Below are 14,722 nucleotides of genomic sequence, written 5' to 3' on the forward strand. Positions count from 1 at the left end.
TAGCTGAGGCGGTATAAGGGGAACCAGCCCGCATTCGCCGAGGCAGACGGAAAACCACCTAAAATCCATCCACAGACTGGCCGGCTCACTGGACCTCGACACAAGTCAGCTGGACGTATTCGTACCAGGGGCCAGGCGCTCCTTCCCAAGTATTGTGATACGGAGACATGTTTTCATTTTTAAATATGTACATGGCACATAGCTGGAAAACATGATAGCACACTAGGAAATTCTGGAATCAGAAATCTGCAGATGATTGTAAGAAGCTTAGTTCGTCGTACGACATTGATAAAATCGACAAGTTGTGACATCCTCGACTGTGGGCTCGAAGTTTGTCATTATCGACCGCAAGCGCTGACGGGACCCTCGGGCGCCGCAGGTGCGGTGCTGCGCTTCTCGTCGCTGGGCAGCTCGCCGACCACCAACTTCTGCCGCGGCCTGCGGCTGTCGCAGCGCGCCCTCTCCGGCAGCGGCCGGCCGCCGCGCCTGCACTTCCACTGCCCGTGGTGCGGCTACGACTGCGAGGGCCGGCCCTTCAGCCTCGAGTACGCCGCCAGCGACGCCGACGGCCGCCACCGCGACTACGGCCGCTTCCTCTTCACCATGCCGCCGCACAACTACGTAGGTACGGCAGCGTAGCGACTCTCCTATAACTTCACTACTGGCCATTACAATTGCTACACCAAGAAGAAATGCAGATGATGAAAGGGTATTCATTGGACAAATATATTATACTAGAACTGACATGTGATTACGTTTCCACGCAGTTTGGGTGCATAGATCCTGAGAAATCAGTACCCAGAACAACCACCTCTGGCCGTAATAACGACCTTCATACGACTGGGCATTGAGTCAAAGAGAGCTTGGATGGCGTGTACAGGTACAGCTGTCCATGCAGCTTCAACACGATACCACAGTTCATCAAGAGTAGTGACGCGTATTCTGACGAGCCAGTTGCTCGGCCACCATTGACCAGACGTTTTCAATTGGTGAGAGATCTGGAGAATGTGCCGGCCAGGGCATCAGTCGATATTTTCTGCATCCACAGAGGCCCGTACAGGACCTGTAAAATGCGGACGTGCAATATTCTGCTGAAATGTAGGGTTTCCGAGGGATCGAATGGAGGGTAGAGCCACGGCTCGTAACACGTCTGAAATGTAGCGTCCACTGATCAAAATGCCGTCATTGTGAACAAGAGGTGACCGAGACGTGTAACCAATAGCATCCCATACCATCACGCCGGGTGATACGCGAGTATGACGATGGCGAATACACGCTTCCAATGTGCGTTCACCGCGATGTCGCCAAACACGGATGCAACCATCATGATGCTGTAAACAGAACTTGGATTCATCCGAAGAAATGACGTTTTGCAATTCGTGCACCCAGGTTCGTCGTTGAGTACACCATCGCAGGCGCTTCTGTCTGTGATGTAGCGTCAAGGGTAACCGCAGCCAAGGTCTCCGAGCTGATAGTCCATGCTGCTGCAAATGTCGTCGAACTGTTCGTGAAGATGGTTTTTGTCTTGCAAACTACCCATCTGCTGACTCAGCGATCGAGACGTAGCTGCACGATCCGTTACAGCCGTGTAGATAAGATGCCTGTCATCTCGACTGCTAGTGTTACGAGGCCGTTGGGATCCAGCACGGCGTTCCGTATTACTCTCCTGAACCCACGGATTCCATATTCTGCTAACAGTCATTTGATCTCGACCAACGCGAGCAGCCATGTCGCGATACGATAAACCGCAATCGCGATAGGCTACAATCCGACCTTTATCAAAGTCGAAAACGTGATGGTACCCATTTCTCCTCCTTACACGAGGCATCACGACAACGTTTCACCACGAAGGCCGGTCAACTGCTTCTTGTGTATGAGAAATCGGTTGGAAACTTTCCTCGTGTCAGCACGTTGTAGGTGTCGCCACCGGCGTCAACCTTGTGTGAATGCTCTGGAAATCTAATCATTTGCATATCACAGTATCTTCTTCCTGTCGGTTAAATTTCGCGTCTGTAGCAAGTCATCTTTGTGATGTAGCAATTTTAATGGCCATTAGTGTAAATTATGTGTTACGACAGTATGTAGTTTCAGGGCAACAGCGCGTTGAGGATTTATCACAGACACGTCAAAATTAGTTACAACTAAACCTCTGTTAATGACACGTCGGCCGTAAAAATCCTTTGCCGATTTTAAGGTTAGCAAAACTGTATGGAATCACTTTGGCTATGTATTCGACTGGTCCATAAGACTTTGTTTTGCATGTTACTATTCCGGTTGCTAAAGCTTTATTTATTGATAGTCATTTCTTATTTGTAGTTCCCGGTTGCTAAAGCTTTATTTATTGATAGTCATTTCTTATTTGTAGTTCACTGTTGATATTTCAGTTTACATATTGGCAATCTTTCTTTTGAAGAAAGTGAGTGGAGCTGTGGACGCTAGAAAATGAAGTACCAACTGCAAAAATCGGAACATTTCCGACATATTCTTCTGTTTGAGTTCACTAGAGGGGTGACAGGAGCCGAAGCACCCGGAAACATTTGCGACCTGTATGGTGACAAAGCCATTGGACAGAGCGCGCAAGAAAATTGTTTTCTCGTTCTGACATTAATTCAGAAAACCTTTGGAGTTTAGCAACGGTCACTGAAACGCATTAATACACAATTATCCATGTCAGTGTACTCCAGAACTGGCAATTGTGATGAACCGTGTCATATTCCAACACTGTGCGACATTTGCGTTCAGTGTGGAAGATTCAAAAATTGGGTATGTGGTTACCCCTTGCTCTAAGTCAAGATCAAAAAAATCTGGGGGTGGCTGTATGTGAATCTCTGCTCGTTCGTCATCAATTGGCTCCTGAACAACACCGACCATTCCTATCCGGTATCGTTACTGGTGTAAATTTTCTAAAAAAATTATCTGCATGTTAGAAAACTGAATATATTAATTTCAAAAATTTTCTTTTCATGTAACACGTACTTTAAGTATCGTATTCTTTTACTAATCAAATCAGACTGTTCGATGGCCCCGTGTATCGCATGTGAACAGTGTCCTGAAATAAATCCGAAACTTCATGAAATAAAGGAAGTGAATCCAATTAAATGCCAAAAGAAACTAATTACGTGCACAATGAAAGCTATATAACTAAAACTCACAACCGAAGTACTTTGTGATAGTTGCGTGATATGAAGTTCTATGTTTGATTTCGAATAGCCACAAAAATAACTTACTGCTATACTCGAAAGGAAATAACTATTTGAAATTACCAGTACTTACACTAAAAGTTAATCTCCTTGCCACCACGACGTTTAACAATCCAGACTACAAGATATTTTCAAGAATGGGAGGTGGGATCTGCCCTGAAATAAAACTGACTAACCCCTTCATACAGTGAAGGCTTTCACGACCGGATGTTTCAGCTGCCGATAATTCTTCCGGGTTGTATGGCCGTGGTCCATGGAACTCTTCTATCCCTGACGTTTCGTCCAAAGTTACGTTGGACATCTTCGGAGGTGCTCCTGGTCGACAAGACTCATCACAACCAGGAGTAGCTCAGAAGATGTCCAACGTAGCTTTTGACGAAACGTCAGGGATGGAAGAGTTCCATGGACTACGGCCATACAACCCAGAAGAATTCTCGACAGCTGACTAACCTCTTGCTCACAACACTGTTTTTGTGTCTGGAATGCTGACATTCCCGAAAGCAAATATAAATCAGCAGTTGCAGGAGCAACTTATTTTTTTTCTCATATCATCTGTTGCCGCGTGTGGCGTAAAGTACGATGCAAACATGGCAGATAATTTAAAACTTTACTGTGAATCGTGGAGGTTGGTTTCACTTCAAAGAAAATCGTTTTTGAGAAATCAAACTCTGTTTCTTGACAAAAAGGCTGCACAACAGAGAAGGACTATAATAATTTCAAAATTCTCTCATTACACAAATTAGACATCACAACAAACTGCGTAATTTGTGACATAATGAAAAACAAAGAGATCGAATTTACACTAACCATAGACCACACATAACTTAGGCCGCGCATGTGTTAAGGCTTGAAACCAACTTCTAAGTCATGTGACTCGGTGCAGAAAGCCGAGTTCCTATCTTTACGCACTGTGTGAAGTGGAACTGACAGTTACAGTTTTTCCCATTTATAGCTAAAATAAAGCATTGATTTTAACAATTCAACGAACTGTTGCACATGTAGTAGTGCAGCTAACGTATTTTCACCGAAATTTTTGATAATAAAGCAACGGTGATCGTTTTTACATGTAGTCAAGTTGAAAGTATTGACAGTTCTTTTTAACAAGCGACAGAATAATTGTTGTTAGTGAATACTCTTTTTTGGCAACATGAATTCTTGTAGTTAACCACTTCCACAGGAGTGGAAGACACTACAATATCCCGCACGCAGCATTAGTTTTCTAACGATTCCACAAGAATGTGTTTGAAATGTTATATGCTTTTGTAAGAAAGCAAATTCGTTTATGTGCATAGTATCAGGTATTTACACAAAATAAGCGCATATATTTTCTGACTTCTTCTCAATCCAGTACAGATACCGAAACGATATCAAGATAGGAAGTGTAATTACAAAACGTTGATATACTTGTGTAATTGATATACTTGTGTAGATATCAAGCGGAGCAAGATTCAATCAGATCCTCACCAACACTGAAGATTGCATTAATCTGTCAAAGTGTGACTTTGCAGTTCTTATAGCTGGTTCCAATGATGTATACTATAATGAAACAGCTGCAGCAACAACAGCTCTGAAGACAACACTGGGCAAGTTAACAAACACAAATGTTATATTATTTAAAATACCTCATCGCTACAATTTAATTGAATCATCATGTGTAAACAGAAAAATAGCCAAAGCTAACAAGTATTTTGAAAAAAATTGCAAACAGTTTAAAAATATAATGCTTTTAGATATTAACGAATGTCTCAGTTGTAATCTTCAACCCTCTGACAGTTGTAACTGCTCGAGAACTTATCACACAAGAGATGGTCAGGGTCTAACTGGATTAGCTTAGACACTGCTGGTCCAAAAATACTTAATATGGTAAATAATAAATTATCTAGTTTCGGCAATTTAAAACATACGTCACAAAACTCAGAATCAGATCAGGGAAGTATATAAGTCTGTGTTGGACTTGGTCGAAACAAAGAGCTTCAGAACATAATACAAAAAACACATTTAAAGTAAATAATCAAACTAAGCCCAATGTAAGCAATGTACCACCTTGCAGTAAAAATGAACTACATTTCTTACATATAAATATACAATCCCTAAGAAACAAAGTCAGTGAACTACAGTGCTGGCTAGAGAAAATTAAGTGGGCCAGTCTCTGTGAATGAACATTGGAATAAAAGTGCAGAAATAAGTTTATTTGTACCATTTAACCACTCTTTAGCAACAAGCTACTGAAAACCAAACAATGTCCATGGTGGAGTGTCAATTTTTATCAGCAAAAATCTCAATGTAAAATATTCAATCATAGACCTCACAAGCCTGTCTGTTGAAAGACTTTTTGAAGCATCTGCCTTGGTTATACATACTCATAAACTCATTATTGCAACAGTTTACCAATGACCGGCTTCTGATGAGGAGATATTCGAATAAAAACTCTCTGAATCAATCTTACTGAGTGCCAAATATAAGCAATACAAAACATTTATCACAGGATACATTAATATAGATGTAAGAGTAAAGTGAACAACTGGTACATATCCTAAATATCTTAAGAACAATGAATTACTACTACTTAAATGAAAATCCGACCAGAATGGAGGCATACCGTGACAGTATAATTAGCAATGTATGTAGGAATCAAGTAGAGTGGCATACCATTGAATTAGGACTATCTCCCCATGATGGCATATGACTCAAAATTGTAAATCTGACAGTTTATGACACTAGGATGCCAACTACATATAGAACTCTCAAGGAAGAGAACATAAAAATAATGAGAAATGAACTGAGTAGAATAGAATGGACTGGAATACTAATCATCAACAAAGATACAAATGAAAGCTTTTCTACATTCATAACCAATATAAAAAATACATTAGACAGTAACTGCCGTCTTATTACAAAGAGATGTAACAATATCAATGTGCATAAACCACAACATACAAAAAAGTGGTACATCCCACACCCCAATAAAATTAGAATCCATTTACTCATGCTGAAGGACAAAACTGAAGACAGTCAAGAAAACAACAATAGATATATAAACTCTAGAAAAATATACGAATCTGAAGTTAAAACAGCAAAAGTGTAAGCAAATGGAGAGCATATTTTAAATTCTAAAAACAAATGTAAAGCTGCCTGGAACATAGTTAAAAGTAAGGCAACTATGGGAAACGAATAAATCAGTAACCCAATTAACTGTAACACTTTCAGTGAACACTTCGTAAATTCAGTAAATGCCTATGTACAAAAACTGACGATTTAACTGATGTGGAAGCTTTTCTTTTACAATAACAGAATAAAACAGATAAAAGATTTAACTGGAGTAGAATAACTGCTACAGATATAAATAACTCTGTAAACAAGCTGAACAACTCTAGAACAGAGCACTACTATGCATTCAGTAAATTTGTAATAATATAATTAAGGAAATTAGAACTTCTCTACTCTACCTAGCAAATAAAATCCTTGAAAATGGTATTTTCCCTGATTGTCTTAAAATTATGGTTACACTCCCCACAAACAAAATGACTGATGTAGAAATACCAGATAATTATGGACCAGGATCAATTGTCCCTATACTGGCCAAGATCACAGAGAGCTGTTCACGAACACAAATTTACATGTTTTTTGAGAGCAATACATTAGTTAATGACAGCCAGTTTGCATTTAAAACTAATCAATCAGCCATAAAATCTATTAAAAGCCTGATAACTGAAATCCACAATGCTTTTGAAAGAAAACTAACCAACTGTGCAACACTCATTGAATTAAACAAAGCATTTGATTCAGTGTCACATGAGATAATTGTTAAAAAAATAGAATATTGTGGTATTGCAGACGAACCACTGAACTTGATTAAATCATACCTAAATAACAGGCAACAGTTAGTGTACGTGAAAGTTAAAGATCAGAACTAATGAAAATTAAAAGAGAAATTTCACAATGCTCCATTCTTGGACCTTTCCTCTTTATTGATGTGAACAATGAAAGGTCAGAACTAATAAAAATTAAAAGAGGAATTCCACATTGGTTCATTCTTGGACCTTTCCTCTTTATTGTCTATGTTAGTGACTTCTCAAACTATATACCCTGCTAAAAGGTCTTATATGCTGGTGATATGATCATTATCTTCGCAGGTGCTTAACAAAAATAATGAACTTTTTGAAAAATGTAGGGTGCAGTGTATTGCTAACCAGTTATGTATAAACAACACAGAAACGGAGGAAATTTATTTTAATTTAAAGGAACGGAAAGAAGAGAATAACAGTATCAAACTATTGGGACTAAAAATAGACCAAAGGCTCTCGTGAGATGTCCATATAAGCGATCTGACAAGTAGACTTGCTCATGTGATATTCCTGCTGTATAAACTAAGATATTCTATCAGTAAAATTTTATTGATGCTTTGCTACTAAGCATTCTTTCAGTCACAACTGCAATATGGGAGTCTGTTATGAGATAATTTAACACGCACAAACTGTGTATTGAAATGGCAAAAGAAAAGCAATTAGTTGTATACCAAGACTGGGTCCACGAGAAACGTGTAAGGAGCATTCAGCCTATTAAACATAATGACCCTCCCAGGTATCTACTAGCGAGTCAACCACAGATAAAGCTGAACACAGAGTCAAAGACGTTATTCGCTACTCATGCAGTGCGCTCATTCATCTTTCTCCCAGTAAAATAAAGGTGAATTGTTTACAACAGCAGAAAGCATATGAGAACCTTACACTCGTGACGAGAAAAGGTATCTTTATACTGAGATACGGGGAAAAAAGGTGTGGTTCAGCCAAACAAAGCAGAGGTTCCCTATACAAAGACCTGCACGCATCCATGAAAGGCAATGTTATGCATCTGATGGAACAGCGACTGTGTGGTGTACCACGAATTGCTTCCCCCAGGTGTAACCACCACTGCTGTTATTGTCAACAACTGAGACGCAGTCCGAGAACAACGACCAGGAAGATACCGTGAAGTGATGCTGCTCCACGATAACTCCCGCTCGCTTTCCCCTATACTGACAAAAAACGCTATACAGGAGCTGGGTTGGGAACTCATTCTGCAGCCACCTTATTCACCCTCAAATCTTCACCTTCACCGCTCTCTGCCGAACAACCTTCAAGGGAATTCCATTCCAGATGAAAATGTGCTCCGAACGTCGTCCTTCGCCTCTATGAAACCGACAGTTGTAAATAGTGAAGGAGAATATATTACTGATGACTAACGTCTATGTTATGTGTAAATGTTGTGTTTATTAAAGTTGTGGAAAAGTGCTACGAGCTTATGCACGAACTTAATAGCTAGAGACGTTGAGTGATAGTTCAAGGAAGTAGGTTCGCATCATGATACAAGCTAACTTTCCTTTTATCTTCCCGTCTTCCAATATGTAACACTCTCTGGGACTTTATTACTTAGGTAAGGGAAGTATGTTGTGCAGTATTCGATGCTATTTACACACAAGAGTTTGCCCTCCCATTAGTGAGTTTCTTCAGTTTTGTGATTTCACTCTGATTAAAAGACGAAAGATGAAATTGCTGCGAGCGAAACCACCAGCAATGAGATTTGTATTCTTTCTTGCCACAAATAGTTTATCGTTTTTTTCCGAATACATGATTTATAAGGCTGTAGTTAGACAGGACTGAACGAGCAGCATGACATTTATATTCATGCCTGTCACAAATATTTGGCTGTTTATATGTGAATATGTGGCGATTTCCGAGGGTGTGGTTAGGTAGGACCTCAGAGCACATCTTCAATTGCTTTGAATAAAACGAGAAGCAGTCATAGTTTTGCTTGTCATAAATATTTAGATGCGAACGAATTCTCTTGTGTAAATTTGACAGTCAGGACAAAGATCGCATCACACAGCGAGCGAGCGACGTCACGTGACTGATTTCCAATTACAGCCGAACGGAGGGTGCCGCAAGACTGGTTTCCGATTTCAGCCGAGCGCCAGGCGCACGGCGAGGTACTTCCTAATACACTCCTGGAAATGGAAAAAAGAACACATTGACACCGGTGTGTCAGACCCACCATACTTGCTCCGGACACTGTGAGAGGGCTGTACAACCAATGATCACACGCACGGCACAGCGGACACACCAGGAACCGAGGTGTTGGCCGTCGAATGGCGCTAGCTGCGCAGCATTTGTGCACCGCCGCCGTCAGTGTCAGACAGTTTACCGTGGCATAAGGAGCTCCATCGCAGTCTTTAACACTGGTAGCATCCCGCGACAGAGTGGACGTGAACCGTATGTGCAGTTGACGGACTTTGAGCGAGGGCGTATAGTGGGCATGCGGGAGGCCGGGCGGACGTACCGCCGAATTGCTCAACACGTGGGGCGTGAGGTCTCCACAGTACATCGATGTTGTCGCCAGTGGTCGGCGGAAGGTGCACGTGCCCGTCGACCTGGGACCGGACCGCAGCGACGCACGGATGCACGCCAAGACCGTAGGATCCTACGCAGTGCCGTAGGGGACCACACCGCCACTTCCCAGCAAATTAGGGACACTGTTGCTCCTGGGGTATCGGCGAGGACCATTCGCAACCGTCTCCATGAAGCTGGGCTACGGTCCCGCACACCGATAGGCCATCTTCCGCTCACGCCCCAACATCGTGCAGCCCGCCTCCAGTGGTGTCGCGACAGGCGTGAATGGAGGGACGAATGGAGACGTGTCTTCTTCAGCGATGGTAGTCGCTTCTGCCTTGGTGCCAATGATGGTCGTATGCGTGTTTGGCGCCGTGCAGGTGAGCACCACAATCAGGACTGCATGCGACCGAGGCACACAGGGCCAACACCCGGCATCATGGTGTGGAGAGCGATCTCCTACACTGGCCGTACACCTCTGGTGATCGTCGAGGGGACACTGAATAGTGCACGGTACATCCAAACCGTCATCGAACCCATCGTCCTACCATTCCTAGACCGGCAAGGGAACTTGCTGTTCCAACAGGACAATGCACGTCCGCATGTATCCCGTGCCACCCAACGTGCTCTAGAAGGTGTAAGTCAACTACCCTGGCCAGCAATATCTCCGGATCTGTCCCCCATTGAGCATGTTTGGGACTGGATGAAACGTCGTCTCACGCGGTCTGCACGTCCAGCACGAACTCTGGTCCAACTGAGGCGCCAGGTGGAAATGGCATGGCAAGCCGTTCCACAGGACTACATCCAGCATCTCTACGATCGTCTCCATGGGAGAATAGCAGCCTGCATTGCTGCGAAAGGTGGATATACGCTGTACTAGTGCCGACATTGTGCATGCTCTGTTGCCTGTGTCTATGTGCCTGTGGTTCTGTCAGTGTGATCATGTGATGTATCTGACCCCAGGAATGTGTCAATAAAGTTTCCCCTTCCTGGGACAATGAATTCATGGTGTTCTTATTTCAATTTCCAGGAGTGTATTAGTCATTCGTCTCCCTCCCGACCACTTGCCCAAAGGGTGTCAAGTCGCAGAGCGCACGGTTGTGGTCCGCTTCTTTATTTGCCAACGGTACTTATCTGCATTGTGTTGAAGCCATATGCGAGGGTCACTCCAAAAGAATGTGCAACGCTTTCTCCAAAATCCCACATTTGTTCTACATCTTTGCTATTCACGGAAGTCATAGAAACATTCTTCTCACTTGTATTGAAATTTAGTTCAACCTCTTTCCGAAAGCAGCGCTGTCATAGCATTCCTTCCACATGTCTGTTGCACTTGATGTTTGAAACAATGTGCTGTTATTAGAGTGGTCCTGTATCATGAGAACGAGACAAACATTCACAAGAAATTGAAGAAGGTGTAGGGACAGGACGCTGTTGGTCGCAGTATAGTTAGTCTTTGGGCCAGCAGTTTACCGGCTGACAGTGGGCAATCCAATACTGGGGACCTCCAGCGCGGCGGTAGACAAAGCACTGCACAAACTCCTCACAATGTGCAGTGTATTCATCGTTTATTTTGGCTGACAAACTCATAACAGTAAAGGGGGAATAGAACAAGCGAGTGTGTGCAAGATACTGAGATAGTTCAAGCTGAAAAAAATTTGCTCTACGTGGATTCCAATAATGTTCAGTGACGTCCGCAAAGAAACACAGAAGACAGTGTACACCAAACTTTCGAAACAGTGCAAGAATTCTGGAGATGACTTAGGTACTTTACTGGTTCGCATTACTTTGCACCAGAGACGAAGAGGCAATCGATAGAATGGCATCGTGAAAAGTAGCGCCTTCAGCAGGAAAGGTGATGGGTATTGCATTTCTTGATTCAAAAGGGTTATTGCTTATGGAAACCATGCCACACGAACTACAATCAATTGTGACATATATGTGACAAACTTCTAAAAAAACTTAATGCTTGAATGTGTTGCATTATGATGCTATGCTGTTGCATGACAACACGCTGCCACATTTCAGTGCGAAAACCACCACGGAGATCACAAAGCTTGGGTGAACAACACTGAATCTTCCACCCTACACCTTTGATCTGGCACAGTGTGATTTCCACTTCTTTAGTAAAGTGAAGGAATCCCTTATGAAGGGCCGAAATACTGACTTCGGTCTTCTCAAATTTTCCCACAGTGGAAGTCCCTCCTTCCTATCATCGTACGAGCAACAAAATGATAGATACTGAAACAATCCGTCGCAGAACAGAAAAGCATTACAATCGCTTAGTAGTGGAAAGTATTCAGGACCAGATGAGATACCTATAAGATTCTACAAAGATTATTCGAAACAATTTGCTGCCTTTCTCTAGAAGCAGTTTGTCGTAGATCTCTGGAGCAACGAAGGGCATGCAGCGAACGGGAAAAAGTGCAGGCCATTCCCGTTTTTAAGAAGGGTCGTAGAACACTTGCACATAAAATTATACGCTTATACCACTAACGTCGGGCAGTTGTGGAACTGTGGAATATGTTTTATGCTCAAGAATTATGACGTTTTTTGAGAAAGCAAATCTCCTGTATAAAAACAGCGTGGATTCCGTAAACAGAGATCCTGGGGAAACTCACCTCGCTCTGTTCCTCCATGAGATCCACCGCGCCGTGGACAAACGCTCAGGGTGATGCAGTGTTCCTTGACTTCAGGAAGGCATTTGACACCGTCCCGCACTGCCGTTCAGTGAAAAAATACCAGCTTATCGAGTGTCGGAGCAGATTTTCGACTAGATTCAAGACTTCCTTGCTGACAGAAGTCAACACGTCGCTCTTTATGGAAAAAAATCGATACGTGTGAAGGGAATTTCTGCAGTATTCTAAGGAAGTGCGATAGAACCGTTATTGTTTACAGTGTTGATGAATGATGTAGTAGCAAGAGTCAGATAATCTTGAAGACAGTTCACAGATCATGTGGTTGTCCATAATAAAGTAGCAAACACCAGAAGACAGTATCGATTCCCAGAATGACCTGCAGACGATTGCTGAATGGTACTGACTCTGGCAGTTGAACTTGAACGGAAATAAATGCAAAGAAAGCCACTTCTGTGCAAATACACTATTGATGACAAACTGACGGAAACAGTATCTACCATAAACTAAGTGGAGCTACCAAATAACATAAATAGTAGGAAAAGCAGATGCCACACTGAGATTCACAGGAAGAAGCTTACGGGAGATGTAACTCATCCACGAAGGAAGTGGCTTACAAGGCGCTTGTTCGACCGATTCTCCAGTATTATTCATCTATCGTAGCAGGTAGGACTGATAGAAGAGAGAGAGAAGATCGAACGAAGAGCAGCGTGTGCCATCACGGGGCCATTTAGCCGGCACGAGAGCGTTGCAGACATACTCATCAAACTCTAGTCACAGGCGTTACAGGAGAGGCGTTATGCATCACAAAGAGGTTTACTATTGAAATTTCAAGTGAGCACTTTGCAGGAAGAGTCCGGCAACATATTACCTCCTCCCACATAAATCTCCATTAATGACCACGAAGAAAAAAGTCGAGCCGATACAGAGGCTTGCTGACAATAATTCTGTTCACGCTGTATTCGCTAATGGAACAGGGTAGGGGGATCAGTTAGTGGTACCAGAAATACCCTCTGCTACACACTATTATTTACCTTGCAGAGTATGATTTAGATGTAGATGGAATGAGATTTGAAGATGACTCTTTTGTGAAGGCTTTAAACAGTGACGCAAAGTTCTGGTCCTGACTGCTACTGTACAGGCCTTATTTTTACGGTGATGCAAGGAAGTTGAAAAAGACAGAGGATATGTGAGAAAATGTCGTTTTGTCTCTCAAGAATATCTAGACATACTTTAAAAATATCAATAGCATGGAAAATAAATTGGATCTTTCAAAAACATTGCTCATTTCTTTTGGAGTGACCCTCGTAATAATAGTCTCCGCATTCCCTTAGCTGTGAAATAGGACTAGGTGCGTGATTCCAGAATGAGAATTTCACTCTGCAGCGGAGTGTGCACTGATGTGAAACTTTCTGACAGATTAAAACTGTGTGCCGGATCGAGACTCGAATTTGGGACCTTTGCCCTTCGCGGGCAAGTGCTGTACCATCTGAGCTACCCAAGCACGACTGACGCCTCGTCCTCACAGCTTTACTTCCGCCAGTTTGGAAAGTAGGAGACGAGATACTGGCGGAAGCAAAGCTGTGAGGACGGAATGTGTGTCGTGCTTGGGTAGCTCAGATGGTGGAGCACTCGCCCGCGGCCAGCCGCTGTGGCCGAGCCGTTCTACGCCCTTCAGTCTGGAACCGCGCGAACGCTACGGTCGCAGGTTCGCATCCTGCCTCGGGCATGAATGTGTGAGATGTCCTTAGGTTAGTTAGGTTTAACTAGTTCTAAGTTCTAGGGGAGTGATGACCTAAGATGTTAAGTCCCATAGTGCTCAGAGCCATTTGAACTATTTGAACTTGCCCGCGAAAGGCAAAGGCCCCGAGTTCGAGTCTCGGTCCGGCACACAGTTTTAATCTGCCAGGATGTTTTAGGACTAGATGCTTGTTGCTTCTCACTCGGTGAATGCTCACTCATATGATGGAGGGTGAGGGAACTGCCAGCAGTGTGAAGCCAAGCTGCAGGGAAACCGAGTTGTGGGCAGCGATACTTAAGGAAGCGGGTTCTTCACACGCTTGCATTTCTCTAATACACAGTAGTGGAAAGGTTCGCTGACTATGGGTTTTGCATCCGTCCATATAATTATAAAACTATTTTTTTGTCAGGTAGAAAAGGAAAATTCTGTCTTACGCAACTGAATGTTTACTTTGTTTCTAACCAAACATGTTTTACTTACTCATTCTAGACAACATCGGTTGTCTACAATTTAAAGAAAATTATTTAATTACATTTATTCTATTAGGAAATCTGTAGTTATTCTTGGTAGTGTTACATGGCAGTTTAGTCCCAAACTGTCCGATAACGTATTTTATAATTTTTTATATAGATTCGAGTTTTCAGTCAAGTCAGATCATTAATGCTGCATGAAAGCAGCATAAAATTTTTATTAATGCCAATGATTGCATTGATAATTATTTCTACATTTCCTTTCCTCTTGTCTTGTTATTTCAGCAGCCTAGGGAGCTTTTAGCTGGTTCGC

At 42.7% G+C, this 14,722-nt stretch overlaps 1 protein-coding gene across 1 annotated transcript in view; it reads left to right on the forward strand.

Annotated features, from left to right (window-relative positions):
• Positions 1-14,722, forward strand: part of LOC126335969 (uncharacterized) — a 301,475-nt gene that overhangs the window by 191,579 nt on the left and 95,174 nt on the right. The window contains exon 5 of the mRNA XM_049999446.1: positions 380-625. Coding sequence (XP_049855403.1) covers positions 380-625 — 246 coding nt within the window. The remainder of the gene's footprint in view (positions 1-379; positions 626-14,722) is intronic.

This window comes from Schistocerca gregaria, chromosome 2 (genome assembly GCF_023897955.1).
Source record: "Schistocerca gregaria isolate iqSchGreg1 chromosome 2, iqSchGreg1.2, whole genome shotgun sequence".
Classification (NCBI taxonomy): domain Eukaryota; kingdom Metazoa; phylum Arthropoda; class Insecta; order Orthoptera; family Acrididae; genus Schistocerca; species Schistocerca gregaria.